This window comes from Leucoraja erinacea, chromosome 10 (assembly GCF_028641065.1).
Source record: "Leucoraja erinacea ecotype New England chromosome 10, Leri_hhj_1, whole genome shotgun sequence".
Lineage (NCBI taxonomy): Eukaryota > Metazoa > Chordata > Chondrichthyes > Rajiformes > Rajidae > Leucoraja > Leucoraja erinaceus.
Window position 1 is genome coordinate 51,714,413 of NC_073386.1, and position 16,674 is coordinate 51,731,086.

At 47.0% G+C, this 16,674-nt stretch overlaps 1 protein-coding gene across 2 annotated transcripts in view; it reads right to left on the reverse strand.

The window, feature by feature from the left end:
- The window catches only part of ddr2a (discoidin domain receptor tyrosine kinase 2a), a 139,822-nt gene that overhangs the window by 46,869 nt on the left and 76,279 nt on the right, over positions 1 to 16,674 (reverse strand). For both annotated transcript variants that reach the window (XM_055642301.1, XM_055642300.1), the window contains exons 4-5: positions 2,557 to 2,659; positions 1,082 to 1,310 (exon numbers count right to left, since the gene is read on the reverse strand). In XM_055642301.1, coding sequence (XP_055498276.1) covers positions 1,082 to 1,310; positions 2,557 to 2,659 — 332 coding nt within the window. The remainder of the gene's footprint in view (positions 1 to 1,081; positions 1,311 to 2,556; positions 2,660 to 16,674) is intronic.

The following is a 16,674-nucleotide window of genomic DNA, read 5'->3' on the forward strand; positions in this document are numbered from 1 at the left end:
TGGGTGTTACACAGACCTATGTGTTTATGACTGTTGGCAGATCAATTTTCCCTCTGGGATAAATACGTTCTATCGTTTCGTATGATTTTGCTGTCCGGATTTCCACCAGGTTGACATGGTGGATTTGGAAGACGCCGTCTTAGGAGTTTAGTTCGGAGATACAGCATGGAAACAAGCCCTTTGACCCACCGAGTCTACGCTGACAATGATCACCCTTGCACTAGTTTTATCCAACACACTAGGGACAATGTACAGAAACCAAATAACCTACAAACCTGCACGTCTTTGGATTGTGGAAGGGTTTTCTCCGGGTGCTCCGGTTCCCTCCCACATTCCAAGAACATGCAGGTTTGTGGGTTAATTGGCTTCTGTTAAATTATCCCGAGTGAGCAGGGTAGAACTAGCGTGAACGAAATCCACGCTGTCACAGGGAGAACGTGAAAACTCCACATTGACAGCACCTGAGGTCGGGATCGAACTGGGTCTCCAGCCCTGAAAACCTGCCCTGCACATCTCCTTTAAATCTCTACTCTCTCATCTTAAAGCAGTCTTTGATATTACCACCTTGGGGGAAAAAAAGATTCTGACTGTCTACCCTATCTATGCCTCTGATAATTTTATACACTTGCATCAGGTGTCCCCTCAACCTCCAACGTTTCAGATTCCGTGCCTTTGACCTGTTTTTCTAGCCACATTATAGCCACGTTACAGTTTCAGGTCAATATTAGCCACAGCATATTGATACTGGGAAGGAGATTCAATGGTGGCAATGCCAAATTGTCCCTGAAATGGGAAAGGAGCTGAATAAGGCCATTCGGCCCATCAAGTCTACTCTGCCATTCAATGATGGCTGATCTATATTTCCCACTCAACCCATTTTCCTGCCATCTCCCCATAACCATTGCCACCCGTACTGATCAAGAATCTGTCAATTTCTGCCTTAAATATACCCACTGACGTGGCCTCCACAGCCGTCTGTGGCGATGAATTCCACACATTCACCACCCTCTGGTGGAAAAATATCAAGGCTTCTGAACTGCCATTGAGACGCTATTTCTCCAGCCTCGAGACTGGAATGTACCTGTTTGCCGAATCGATTTTTCCACGAGTTCCATCGGTTTCCATCCCTGCTGTAGTCCAGGCGGTAGGTCTGGGCAAATTCATTGCCGTGGCCTCTGGCGTGCCGGCCCTGGGTTCCCACCAGGGTAATAAAGTGCAGGCTCCGCAGGTCAACCTGCAGGAACTCCGTATCGTGTGGGTTCACCGGCCCTTGTGGGCACCAGGCTCCATCTCCTCCTTCTAGGTCCAGTCTAGGGATGCAAGGAAGCAAGACTTTGTCAGCCCGCATGGCTCATCAGTCGCAGAGCATGTTCAGTGAAGCCAAGGACTAAAGTAAAGCCACTCGCTTCAAGAGACGAGAGTGAACGAACAAGAGTTTTTAGTTTAGTTTAGAGACACAGAGCCTTTGAGCAGGCCCTTCAGCCCACTCACCAGCGATCCCCGCACGTTAACACTATCCTACATTGGGAACAATTTTTTTGCATTTGTACCAAGCCAGTTGATCTCAAGATTCAAGATTCAAGATTCAATTTAATTGTCATTTGGACCCCTTGAGGTCCAAACGAAATGCCGTTTCTGCAGCCATACATTACAAACAAATAGACCCAAGACACAACATAATTTACATAAACATCCATCACATCGCTGTGATGGAAAGCCAAAAAAACATCTACAAACCTGCACGTCTTTGGAGTGTGGGAGGAAACTGGAGAACCCGGAGAAAACCCACGCAGGTCACGGGGAGAATGTACAAACTCCGTACAGACAAGCACTCGTAGTCAGGATCGAACCCAGGTCTCTAACGCTATAATCGCTGGAAGGCGGCAACTCTACCGCTCTGCCACCGTGGCGCCCAAAGTCAAGGAATTATTGCTCGCAACCGTTTCATCACCAGGGGCCATGGGGGAGCATGGACCAGCTGGGCTGCCCTCTCTCTCTCCCCCACACACTCCTCTCCCTCCCTATCTCCTTCTTACACTCCTCTCTTTCCCTCTCTCTCTCTCCTTCCAACTTCCCTCTCTCCTTCTCCCCAAATCCATCCCTCTCCTTCCAGCCCTTCCTTCCCTCTCTCCCTCTCTCTCTCTCCCTACCTCCCTCTCTCCCCCACCATCACCTTCCCTTTCTCTCTCCCTCCCACTCCATCTCTCTCTCCCGCACTCAAGTTCCCACCCTCTCTCCCTTGCCAACTCTTCCCTTCCCCCTCTCTCCTACTTCCTTCACTCCCCCACTCCCTCTCCACTTCTCTCTCCTTTCCATTCTTTCCCTCCCCCTCTCCCTCCCCTCTTTCTCCCTCCCTCCCTCCTTCTCCTTACGAAATGGGTCAAATGTCCATCTCCGGCCCTGTACGATAATCCTTTATATCTATTTTATTTGCCCCTAAAGCCATGCGTCCCTGCGTTGTTACCAAACCACTAGGCTGGGAGCAGTCACTGAGTCGGTGATGTACAAGACCCACGGTATTTAAGCGGCCACTGAGAGCAGGAATCGGCAACTCACCGGCCGTGCTTGGCTGCTGTCGAGTCGTACCACTGACTGGAGGCGGTGATATCTTCATCCTGGATTTGCCCTCCAGACATCCCAAGGGGGTAACGGCAAACAGCTGGGGAAGGCAACAGAAAGTCAGGAGTCTGGCTCATAAGACGGAGACATTGAAGCCTTAGTTCACCACTTTAGAGATACGGCGCGGAAACAGGCCCTTCGGCCCACCGAGACCGCACCAATCAGCGATCACCCCATATACTAGCACTATCCTACACACTGGGGACAATTTACAATTTACAGAAGGCCAATCAACCTACAAACCTGAGGTACACAAAAAAGCTTGAGAAACTCAGCGGGTGCAGCAGCATCTATGGAGCGAAGGAAATAGGCAACGTTTCGGGCTGAAACCCTTATTTCCTTCGCCCATAGATGCTGCTGCACCCGCTGGTTTCTCCAGCTTTTTTGTGTACGTCCGATTTTCCAGCAACAACAGTTCCTTCTTGGAGCAAAGTGGCCTTGCATCACCCGGCCGTCTTTGGGATGGGAGGAAATGGCCACCGGACAAAAACCCGCGCGGTCACAGGGAGAAACAGTACAAACTCCGTACAGACAGCACCCGCAGTCAGGATCGAACCCGGGTCTGTGGGGCAGTGAAGCAGCAACTCTACCGCTGCGCCACAGTGCCGACCCTCATGCGCTGACATGCCATCTGTTTGTGTAATAAGGCATCGACCTTTGGTTCTTTTTTGTGTGTATGACATGCAGAAACAGCAAGTTTCAACCTCTACAGTGAGTTCTCAAATCACGTCTATGAAAATTGTATCGCCCATGCCAACGATAATCGTAGGGTATAGATTCAAGGAATTGCTGGCATCTGCAGTTCCAAAAACAAAGCACAAACCAGCGACTTTTCAGGTGGGAGACCTTCTTCGCACCCTACCCTACCCATTAAGTCGTTTACAATGAATAAGGAACTGCAGATGCTGGTTTACAATAATGAAAATCAAAAAGTACTGGAGTAACTCAGCAGGTCAGGCAGCATCCCTGGAGGACGTGGATAAGTGTCGATTTAAGTCGGGATCCTTCTTCAAACTGAAGAAAGGTTACCACCTAAAACATCACCTTGCCATGTCATTGGAGAAGCAAGGTCAACTCCGCTGAGTTACTCCAGTACTTTGTGTCTAAATCATTTCTGGGAAGATCTTAGTCATATGAGAGGAGAATTTTTTTTATTTTTTATTTTTTTTATTTTAAATAATTTATTTTATTAGAAGTAATTACTATCATATGGCACCAAAGTGCCTAATATATATTTTCATAATACATTTTATGTACAACTTTTTTTTTTTTTGTTACATTGAAAAAAGATTAGAATAAGAAAAAGAAGTTAGATAGTAAAGGATAGAAAGATGTGAAAATCAAAAAGTACTGAAGAAAGAAAGCAGGTCAATGAAGCAAAGTGGAGGACGTGGATAAGTGTCGATTTAAGTTGGGATCCTTCTTCAAACTCCACCTAAAACATCACCTCGCCATGTTCTCCAGAGATGCTGCCTGATCAGCTGAGTTACTCCAGTACTTTGTGTCTAAATCATTTCTGGGAAGATCTTAGTCATAATTGGTTAGAGGAGGTGAATTTTAACATAAATCAGGAGATAGGTTGAAATATTAGTTTTACACATGGCCCCGTATTAATCACCAATTGGTAAAGTAAAATTAAGGGGTTGGGGGTGGACGGGTTGGATTAAAATTCCTGGTTACACTTCCTTGTGCTGTCTGTTGCTTTTTGCTTGGCTGAGCCGCTGAGTTATTCCAGCTTTTTGTGTCTCATTCATTTGTTCTATATCTCTCTATATCACCATTAATATCTCTTGTTTCCCTCTCCCCTGACCCGAAACGTCACCCGTTCCTTCTCTCCAGAGATGCTGCCTGAGCCGCTGGTTCGCCAGTTTTTTGTGTCTGTCTACACTTTCTCAGTGTTGATGGTCAGCAAACATTGTAACATGTACAAGGTTTATTGCAGATCCTACCTTCAACCCGTTACTTTTGGGAATTCATTAATCCAAGGCTCATTTACACTTTTGCTAATCTACAGAGGGCAAAAAGTCAGCTGACTAGATAGCACGCAACTAAAACGCTTTTCACTGCACCTCGGCACACGTGACAATAATAATCGAAACTACACACAATTACATTCAAGTACAGGTACAGGATAAAGGGAATAACGTTGATCGCAAGATAAAGTCCAGTAAAGTCCGTTTGAAGATAGTCCGAGGGTCTCCAATGAGGTAGATGGGAGGCGAGGGACATTCTCTAGTTGGCGACAGGATGGTTCAGTTACCTGTACCTGATATAGAGTTGAGAAGAAACTGTAGAGAGACACAAAATGCTGGAGTAACTCAGCAGGACTGTCCCTGTATCTGGAGGTGTGCTTTTTCACACTTCTGATTTAACAGCCAGGGGTCCCCTGCTATACGTATGAAATATATATATTTATATATATATTAATTAATATATATATATATGAATTAATATATATACTAATATATATATAATGTGCTGCTTCTGAATCATTATCATTATTTTCTCAATGTTCACAAAGTCCGAATTAATCCCAAAATGTCTGAAGAAGGCCCCCCCGCAACGAAACGTCGCCTATCCATGTCCTCCCCAGATGCTGCCTGACCCGCTGAGTTACTTCAGCACTCTGTCTTTCTACACAAGATTCCAGCACCTGCAGTTCCTTGTGTCTCTAAAATGCCACTTTTGGTCTTGGTAGTGACATTTAATAAGACAAAGGTACTTTTTATGAAAACCTGGTGGCTATTGTTGCACGTATTTTAACTTCACAAAGGTATAGATCTTTAAATACCACCCTCGATGCCAAATAATTTAGCATGCAGGGCAAATTTCATTGAAGTTGAACAACACTTGTGTAGAGAAAGCATGGCCAGGGGTTATATTTGCATTTCATTTACATTCCTCCCTTGAATGAATACATTGGGCAACGTGTGTCCCTTATTTTATATTCTTAAAAAGAAAGAAAAAAGTAAATAAAGATGGTCATTTATCCCGATAAACATGAATACAGTCGGGGAATGTTACTGAAAAGACTAGGAAGCTCTCCATCCCCGGTTTGGAGAAAGAGCAGACTTCAAAAGGCCTTTGACCGTCTTTGGCCAAACAGAATGACAGGATTTATGCCGATTGATAATATCTCCAAAGAAAACAAGCCTGCTATTTTTTTAAATCAAACGCAAAATTAATCATGGCAGGATGACGGTGTAATTCCCAGAGAAAAGTTTTGTAATTCAAAGACATCATGGCTTTTAACTTCCACCCCCTAATGAGTGGGGATTGGTGGAGGGAGATTATGGATTGGCAGTGTCACATGGGCATGCAGCATGGAGACAGGCCCTTCAGCCCAGCTTGCCTATACTGACTAAGATGCCCCATCTACACTACCCCCACCAGCCTGCATTTGGCCCCTAACCCCAACCCAAACCCTAACCTAACCCAACCTCTCCTGTCCATGTACCTGTCCAAATGCGTTTTAAAAGTTGTTATAGTACCTGCCTCAACTACTTCCTCTGGCAGCTCGTTCTATATGCCCACCACACTTTGAGTGAAAAAGTTGCCCCTCAGGTTCCTATTAAATCTTCCCTTGCCCATTTTAAACCTACACCCTCTGGTTCTTCATTCCCCTAAGCTGGGTAAAATACTCTGCGCTTTCACCCTATCTATTTCCTGCCACATTTACCTCTTCTGACTGCTTGTTCCATATGCACCCACCACCCTTTATGTGAAAAGGTTGCTCCTTGGGTTCATATTAAATATTTTCCCTCTCATCTTCAGTGGGGCTAAGTAAGACAGAATCTTCAGACAAACAAGCAGAGTCACATCTACAGACTTTAGTTTCATTTAGTTTATTGTCACGTGTACCGAGCTACAGTAAAAAGCCTTTTCGGTTTGTGTAATCCAGTCAGCAGAAATACTACACATAGTTTAAATCGAGCCGTCCACAGTGAACAGATACAGGATAAAGGGAACAATGTTTAGTGTAAGATAAGGCCCAGTAAAGTCTGATTAAAGATAGTCCGAGGGTCTCCAATGTGATAAATGGGAGGCCAGGACTGCTCTCTCGCTGGTGAGAGGACGGCTCAGTTGCCTGATAACTGGAGCTATTTGCAATCGCCCTGCTTCCAGACACTAGTGGCTCTGTTTTTGTTTAAGTCATCAGACTTTTGTGAGTTTTGGTCAGGTCTCCATTTAAATTTGTCAGCTGACAGCTCCCCCCTCCCTCCCCTCCCCCCTCCCCCCCCCCTCTCCTCTCCCTCCCCTCCATCCTCCCCTCCCTCCCTCCTCTCCCCTCCTCTCGTCCCACCTCTCCCCCCCCTCCCCATCCTCTTCCCTCCTCCCGCCCCCCTGCTCCCTTTTTCTTGCCCCTCCCCTTTCCTTTCCCCTCCCCCCCCTCCCCCCCCTCCCCCTCCCTCCCCCCCCCTCCCCCCCCCCCCTCCCCCCTCCCCTCCAACTCAACGCCCCCCTCCACCCTCCCTCCCTCCTCTCCCCCCTCCCTACCCCTCCCTCTACTCCCCCCCCCCCCCCCCTCCTCTCCCCCCTCTCTCCGCTCCCTCCCCTGCCTCTCCCCCCCCCCCCCCTCCCCCCCCCCCCCCCCCCCCCCCCCCCCCCCCCCCCCCCCCCCCCCCCCCCCCACCCCCCACCCCTCCCCCCATCCCTCTCCCCCACCCTCCCCCCCTCCCCTCCCCCCTCCCTCCCCCCCCCCTCCCCCCCCCTCCCCCCCCACCCTCCCTCCCTCCCCTCCCCTCCCTCTCCATGCCTTGCCCATGTGGCATCAAGCAGGATAGGTGGTGCCTGTTGTCAGCCACAGAGCCAGGGATTGGACGCACACATAAGTCGAGCTACAATATGAGATTTGACTGCAAAGAGTGGAAAAGTACTGGGCTCGACTCTGCACGGACGTTACAGCTGCCCGGACCAATCCTCAGGCAAAGCTGTAAAACCGTGGCATATGTGCGGAGGGGGAAAAAAAAACTACAAGATGAATGGGCTGCTTGTTTCCCTGATATTTACTGTCTTACCACTGGCTCCAGTACACATAAATTATGTCTATGCTACGGTGTGACCAAAGGGTCAGCTCATGTCAATTATTGCAGCAATGTTTTCTGAGAAACAATATTAGAGAATGTAAATAGGAAAAGCACAATCAGGATATCTTGCTGCCTAAGCAAACAATGATTCCTCTTTTTTTTTCACCTTGTGTAAAAATTTGGTTAAAGACCAAAGCTGTCTGGAAGGATGAGAGAGTGCCAAGCCTTCAAGTAGTTTTTCTTCATCAGAAAATGAAGCAGCTGTTTTTTTCCGCTGCTTTAGATATATGGTTCTACAGGTACGACAGGGGGAAATGGAGGCACGGGATTACAGATGCAGGAATCTTAAGCAAAACCATCCATAGATGTCAGTCATAGAGGGCTATGGCACAGAAACAGGCCCTTCAGCCCAACTCATCCATGCTGACCAAGATGCCTCATCTAAACCAGTCCTCTTTAACCCCATTTAGACAAAATCCCTATAACCTTCCCTGTCCATGTACCTGTCCAAGTGTCTTTTAAATACTGTTATAGTATCTCCCTCAACTACCTGCCCTGGTAGCTCGTTCCATACACCCAACCTAAATTGCCCTTTAAGGGCCTGTCACACTTGGCCGTCATTTACGTGACAGGCCAGTAGTGACGGTCTTGCGATGGTCGCGCGCATCATCATGCGTCCGCACAGCCGCCTGGAGCGCGTGATGTCATTTGAAGATGGACACAAAATGCAGGAGTAACTCAGCGGGACCGGCAGCATCTCTGGAGAGAAGGAGTCGAGACTCTTCTTGAGTCTGAAGAATGGTCTCGACCTGAAACGTCACCCGTTGCTTCTCTCCAGAGATGCTGCCGGTCCCGCTGAGTTACTCCAACATTTTGTGTCTATCTCCAAACGTCTTGGCCCCGCTGTGGGAGAAGGAGTGGGGGCGGATCCGGAGGCCCAGGCCGAGCTCGGCGATCGTTTGCCTGTTTCTGCTGCAGTTGCTCCGCGCCAGGGTGTCCCACTTGGCCGTCATTTACGCGACAGGCCGGTGGCGCGCGAAGATTTAGTGCAAAACGAAATCCTGGAGCTCTGTGCGATACCGTGCGCAACTCCACACTACACAACGCCACTCCATGCGCCCGTCCCGCGCTACCCACACGCTACCACACCGCGTAAATGGCGTGCAAATGACGGCCAAGTGGGACAGGCCCTTTATGTTCCAATTAAATGTTGCCTCCCTCACCTTAAATCCATGACCTCTGGTTTTTGATTTCTTTCCCCTGGGTAAAAGACTCATCCTATCTGTACCCCTCATGATGTTATGCCCCTCAAGAAGACCATCACTCGGCCTCCTGCGCGGCAGGGAATATGAGAGGAATAGATCGGGTAAACGCACTCTTGCCCAGAGTAGAGGAATCGAGAACCAGAGGACAGAGGTTTAAGGTGAGGAGGGAAAGATTTAATAGGAACATGAGGGGTAACTTTTCCACACAGAGGGTGGCGGGTGTATGGAACAAGCTGCCAGAGGATGTGTTTGATGGCAGGGACTATCTCAACATTTAAGAAACATTTCGACAGGTACATGGATAGGACAGGTTGAGAGGGATATGGGCCAAACGCAGGCAGGTGGGACTAGTGTAGATGAGACATGTTGGTCGGTGTGGGCAAGCTGTTTCCATGCTGTATAACTCTATGACTCTAATAAAGTCCTAGCCTTTGCCTAAGATGGTACCTAACCCACTGAGTTACTCCAGTACTTTGTGTCCTTTTGTGTATTAACCAGCTTCTGCAGTTCTTTGTTTCTACAACATAGATAGGTGGCGTTTCGGGTTAGGACCCTTCAAAAAATGTTTGAGGCTGGTCATCATCAGATTATTGCCATCTACAGTCACAGGATATCATGCAATTAATCAATGTGATTGATTTGATTGATTTGTTTAATTAATTAATTATGGTTATTACTAGGATTGATAATTAATTTGTTTGGTTTATTGTCACGTGTGCTGAGGTATAATAAAAACCTTTTGTTGCGTGCTATCCAGTCAGTGGAAAGACAGTACATGATTACAATCGAGCCGTCCACAGTGTACAGATACAGGATAAAGGGAATAACGTTCAATGCAAGATAAAGTCCAGTATGGTCCAATTAAGAAGGGTCTCGACCCGAAACATCACCCATTCCTTTCTCCAGAGATGCTGCCTGATCCGCTGAGTTACTCCAGCATTTTGCATCTACCATGGTCCGATTAAAGATAGTTTGAGGGTCTCCAATGAGGTAGATGATAGGTCAGGACTCCTCTCTAGTTGGTGATAGATTAGTTCAGTTGCCTGATAACAGCTGGGAAGAAACTGCCCCTGAATCTGGAGGAGATGTCCGTTTTCACACTTCTGTATCTCTTGCCTGATGGGAGAGGGGAGAAGAGGGAGTGACCGGGGTGAGACTGGTCCTTGATGATGCTGCGTTATGTCCTTGATTATATTAACTTAGATCGGCTGGTTCTTTTAAGATTACTTCTTGTAAGAAGCCACATCTCTTCAGCTCATAATTTCGGCTCATTGGCCTGGATAGATTGGGAACGGACAATGTAATAGAGAATACTTACCAGTACAGGTTTTCCTGTTACAATACTGTTACAGTATTACAAAAGTGCACTGAGACACTGGTCAATAACTATTTTACAATTTCGAAAGGAACAAGATGCACGAACATGGCACATTGAACAGTGTGAAATAGTTTAGTTTAGTTTTGTTCATTATCGTCATGTGTACCGAAGCACAATAATGCCGAGGTTGGTTGTGTGCTATCTTGTCAGACAAAAGACTGTACATTACAATCAAGCCGTCAACTGTGCACCAGCAAAGGATAAGGGGTACAACATTTTGTGCAGGATATAACATTGAAGTCCGATAACATCTGATTAAAAATAGATCTCCAATGAGGTAGATGGGAGGTCAGGGCTTCTCTCTGGCTTATTGAATGATCAGTTGCCCAAACGGCTGTGGAGGCTGTTGGTTAACCTATTAACATACTTGCTTGCATGCATGGCTCTTTGACCAATCCGTAACTGCGGCAGCAATGTGAATGGCATGCAGCAATGCTCTGGTGCTCAATTCTGGCTGACAGGCCAATGCCTCAGTTTACATAGTCTCTGCAGCAAAAGTTGCAGAGCCTGGGCGGAAACTGCAAATTTGGTTCAGGGTCCTCCTTACTAACACGAAACATAATGGTGGCGCAGCGGTAGAGTTGCTACCTCACAGCGCTCACAGCTCCAGGGTTCGATCCCGACCACGGGTGCTCTCTGTACAGAGTTTGTACGTTCTCCCCGTGACCCCGTGGGTTTTCTCCGAGATTTTTGGTTTCCTCCCACACTACAAAGACGAACAGGTTTGTAGGGCGATTGGCTGGGTGTAAATGTAAATTGTCCCTAGTGTGTGCGGGATAGTGTTAACGTGCGGGGATCACTGGTCGGTGCGGACTCGGTGGGCCGAAGGGCCTGTTTCCGAGCATGGAAACACTACCACTAAAAACATTCCACAGCTCCCAAGTGTTGAAATTAACGAGCAATATTGAGGGTGAGGAGAGGATTGTGATTTCAGCTGTTAAACAAGCTTCCATTTCAGCTACTTTGAGTCTCAGTCTCAAGCACCCGAGTGGATGGATGAAAGTGCCAGTAGACGGATAAAAGAATCATATTTCAACCACCTAATGTTATAGAGAGAAAGTGGTACGGTAAAAGTAAGCTTTCCCAAAGTTCAATGCAAAAATAGATTTTATTCCTCCAGTATTCCTCCTGGTTCCCAAGCACTCCCTCCCATTCCCACACTGACCTTTCTGTCCAGGGCCTCGTCCATTGTCAAGAGTGAGGCCCAGCGCAAATTGGAGGAACAGCATCTCATATTTCACTTGGGCAGCTTACAGCCCAGCAGTATGATAATTGATATCTCCAAGTAACCCTTGCATTCCCTCTCTCTCTACCCATCCCTCTCTCACCCTAGTTGTCGTACTAGTTTCACTGTCGTCCTGTTGAGTTTCACTGTCTGCATAACTCCTTATTACCTTGCCCCCCCCAGCCAACAATGGACCATTGTGGGCTCCACCTTTCCTTGATCATCGTTACTTTTTTGCATATCTTTCATTCATTTGTTCTATGTACCTTCTCTAACTTTCGTTTCCCTCTCCCCTAACTCTCAGTCTGATGAAGGGTCTCAATCAAAAACGTCATCTATTCCTTTACTCCAGAGATGCTGCCTGACCCGCTGAGTTACTCCAGCTTTTTGCATTTACCTTAGATTTTATTCCTAATGGGCTTCAAGACAGTTACAGAGAAATAAAACAAAGTAGGGTCCCCGGAGTAACTCAGTGGGTCAGGCAGCATCTGTGGAATGGACAAGGTGACATTTCAGGTCCGGACCCTACATCTGGACTGACCGAGTCCACGCCGACCATCGATCACCCGTTCACACTAGTTCTGTGTTATCCAACTTGCTCGTCCACTCCCTGCACACTAGGGGCAATTTACAGAGGGCCGATTAATCTACAAACCCGCACGTCTTTGGGATGTGGGAGGAAACCGGAGCACCTGGAGGAAACCCACACAGTCACGGGGAGAACGTGCAAACTCCACACAGCCAACACCTGTACTCAGGATCGAACCCAGGTCTCTAGAGCTGTGAGGCAGCAGCTCTACCAGCTGGTGAAGTTAGTCATTTCCTGAAGGACATGCCTGCCAGATTGTTCCGCAGGAGGTGGTAACCCACACAAGGGACACACATCTGTTTTTGGTTTAGTTGCATTTAGAGATACAGCATGGAAACAGGCCCTTTGGCCCGTCGAGTCCGTGCTGGCCAGCGATCCCCGCACACCAACACTACCCTACACACACTCGGGATAATTTACAATTATACCAAGCCAATTAACCTACAAACCTGTACGTCTTTGGAGTGTGGGAGGAAACCAGAGCACCCGGAGAAAACCCACGAGGTCAGGGGGAGAACGTTTAAACTCCGTACAGACAGCACCCGTAGTCAGGATCGAACCCGGGTCTCTGGCGCTGTAAGCCGCAACTCTACCACTGCACCACCGTGCCATGCTTGATCTCACCCTCACCTGTCCCCTTCCACCTACATACCTCCCTCCAGCCTTACATCTCACCCCTCTTTATTCCTTATGTGACACTTTTGTCTCCTTTTCACCTCCAGTCTTTGTCACTTATTCCACCCATAGTCTATTCAAACTGCCATCACCTGTATCCACCTATCACTGTCCCACCCCCATCTCTCTTTTTTGCTCTCTCCCCCTACTACCATCAGCCCAACCTGAAACGTCACCTGACATTCTCTCCACAGATGGACTCAAAGTGTCGGAGTAACATGGCGGGTCAGGCAGTATCTCTGGAGAAAAAGGATGGGTGACATTTCAGATCAAGACTGGCCGGAAAAATGCCGCCTGACAATAGACAATAGGCGCAGGAGTTGGCCATTCGGCCCTTCGAGCCAGCACCGCCATTCAATGTGATCATGGCTGATCATCCACATTCAGTAAGTACCCTGTTCCTGCTTTCTCCCCATATCCCCTGACTCCGCTATCTTTAAGAGCTCCGTCTAGCTCTCTCTTGAAAGCATCCAGAGAACCTGCCTCCACCACCCTCTGAGGCAGAGAATTCCACAGACTCACAACTCTCTGTGTGAAAAAGTGTTTCCTCATCTCCGTTCTAAATGGCTTACCCCTTATTCTTAAACTGTGGCCCCTGGTTCTGGACTCCCCCAACATCAGGAACTCACCCGCCCCTAGCGTGTCCAAACCCTTAGTAATCTTATATGTTTCAATAAGATCTCATCCTTCTAAATTCCAGAGTATACAAGCCCAGCCTCTCCATTCTATCAACTCCATCTGACCCGCTAAGTTACTCCAGCACTTTGTATCTACCTTTGATCTGAACCAGCATCCACAGTTCTTTGTTTCTACATTTTGTCTTCTCTACAGATGTTGCCTGACCTGCTGAGTTCCTCCAGCACTTTCCGTTTTGCTCAAAATTCCAGCATCTGCAGTTCCTTGTGTCTCTCTCTCCTTCTCTGTCACTGTACGCTTGTCTCAATTCAATCATGATTACAATCAAGCTGCCCACAGTGTAGAGATACAGACTAGTTTAGTTTAGTCTAATGTCATGTGTACCAAGGTACAGTGAAAAGATTTTTTGTTGCTTGCTATCCAGTCAGCAGGAAGATTATACATAATTACAATCAGGCCGTTTACAGTGTACAGATACAGAACAGAACAGTTGTGAAGGGAGTTGACAAGACTCGACCCAAAACCAACCATCCCTCTACCACCACAGTGCTGCCTGACCCGCTGAGTTACTCCAGCAGTTTGTTTTAACATTCATATGGTTATTGGCTGATAACGTGGTCTAAAATAGGCAATCAAGATAGACCACCAAGATAGACTGGCTGATCTATCTCTCCCTCCTAACCCAATTCTCCTGCCTTCTCCCCATAACCTCTGACGCATGTACTAATCAAGAATCTATCTATCTCTGCCTTAAAAATATCTTCTGTGGCAAAGAATTCATCACCCTCCGACTAAAGAAATGTATCCTCATCTCCTTCCGAAAAGAACGACCTTTAACTCTGTAGCTATGACCTCTAGTCCTAGACTCTCCCACTAGTGGAAACATGCACATCCACTCTATCCAAGCTTTTCACTATTCTCTGTTTCAATTAGGTCCCCCCTCATTCTTCTAAACTCCAGTGAGTACAGGCCCAGTGCCGACAAATGCTCATCATAGGTTAACCTGATCATTCCTGGGATCATTCTTGTAAACCTCCTCTGGACCCTCTCCAGAGCCAGCACATCCTTCCTCAGATATGGTGCCCAAAATTGCTCACAATACTCCAATTGCAGCCTGACCAGCGCCTTATAGAGCCTCAGCATTACATCTCTGTTTTTGTATACAAGCCCTCATGAAATAACTGCTAGCAGTGAATTAGACACTCCATGTCTACAAGTGACAAGCAAGGTGTGTGATGGAATGGTCCACATGTCCAGATGATTGCAGCTCCTTTTGCTCCTCAAAATTCTCAACACCATCCAAAAACAAAGCAATATGTGTTTACGAGTATGTTTAGTTTTGTTTAGTTTCTTGTCACAGGTACAGTTAAAAGTTATTTTACGGTTAAAAACCTTTTGTTGTGTGCTATCCAGTCAGCGGAAAGACTGTACATGATTACGGTGAAATCGTCCACACTTAGCAGATAGAGGATAAAGAGAATAGTTTAGATTAGTTAATTGTCACGTGTACCACGGTACAGTGAAAAGCTTTTTTGTTGCGTGCTATCCAGTCTATACATGACTATACATGAGGTATCCACAGTGTACAGATACGGGATAAAGGGAATAAGGTTTAGTGCAGATAACTTGAGGGATTGAGCTATAGGGAATGGCTGAACAGGTTAGGACTGTATTCCTTGGAATGCAGGAGGCTGAGGGATGGTCTTATCGAGGCGTATAAAATCAGGAGGAGAATAAAAATGTGAATGCACAAAGTATTTTACCCAGGATAAGGGAATCAAGAACCAGAGGGTATAGGTTTAATGTTCGAAGGAAAAGCGTCAATAGGAGCCTGAAGGCAACTTTTCCACAGAGAGGGCGGTGCGTGTATGGAACAAACTGCCAGAGGATTAACATTAAAACTCACATTAAAACCGAGATGAGAAGAACTTTTTTCACACAGAGAGTGGTGAATCTCTGGAACTCTCTGCCACAGAGGGTAGTTGAGGCCACTTCATTGGCTATATTTAAGAGGGAGTTAGATGTGGCCCTTGTGGCTAAGGGGATCAGGGGGTATGGAGGGAAGGCAGGTACGGGATACTGAGTTGGATGATCAGCCATGATCATATTGAATGGCGGTGCAGGCTCGAAGGGCCGAATGGCCTACTCCTGCACCTAATTTCTATGTTTCTATGTTTCTATGTAGGAGGTAGTTGAGGCAGGTACAATAACAATATTGAAAAGACATTTGGACAGGTACATGAGCAGCGAAGGGGAGAGGAATCAAGAACCAGAGGGCAAAGGTTTAAGGTGAGGTTGGAAAGATTTAACTGTAACCTTTGGGGCAACTTTTTCACACTGGGGTGGGGTAGGTGTATGGAACGAGCTGCCAGAGGAGTTGGTTGAGGTAGGGACTATAGCACCATTTTAAAAGACATTTTGACAGGGACCTGGGTAGTAGGAAAGGTTTAGAGGGATATGGGCTAAAGGTTGCCATTTGGAGGTTAAGTGGGCGGCTTGGCTGGCATGGGTGAGTCAGGCTGGAGGGCCTGTTTCCATGCTTTATAACTTCCATATAACTCTATGACCTGTGGATTTGAGCTGACTTAAAACCTAGTTGAGCCACGTGGCATCCAACGTTTTCCATGTTTACTTTCCTCAGCACCAATATCTGGAATGTGTAACATTGACAAAAGTTGCTGCGTTTTGTACTCTGCCAAGCTTTCATTCAAGAGTTCAAGAGAGAGTTTTATTGTCATGTGTCCCTGATAGGACAATGAAATTCTTGCTTTGCTTTAGCACACCAGAACATTGTAGGCACAAATACAGAACAGATCAGTGTGTCCATATACCATTGTATAAATATATACACACATGAATGAATAAACTGATAAAGTGCAAATAAACAGATTATGGGCTATTAATGTTCAGTGTTTTGTCCGAGCCGAGTTTAATAGCCTGATGGCTGTGGGGAAGCAGCTATTCCTGAACCTGGTCATTGCAGTCTTCAGGCTCCTGTACCTTCTACCTGAAGGTAGCAGGGAGATGAGTGTATGGCCCGGATGGTGTGGGTCCTTGATGATGCTGTCAGCCTTTTTGAGGCAGCGACTGTTATGGATCCCCTCGATGGACGGGAGGTCAGAGCCGATGATGGACTGGGCAGTGTTTACTACTTTTTGTAGTCGTTTTCCGCTCCAGGGCGCTCAAGTTTCCGAACCAAGCCACATTGAATTGCAACACAATGGATAGGAAAGGTTTAGCAACGGAACAGTCCTCTCACC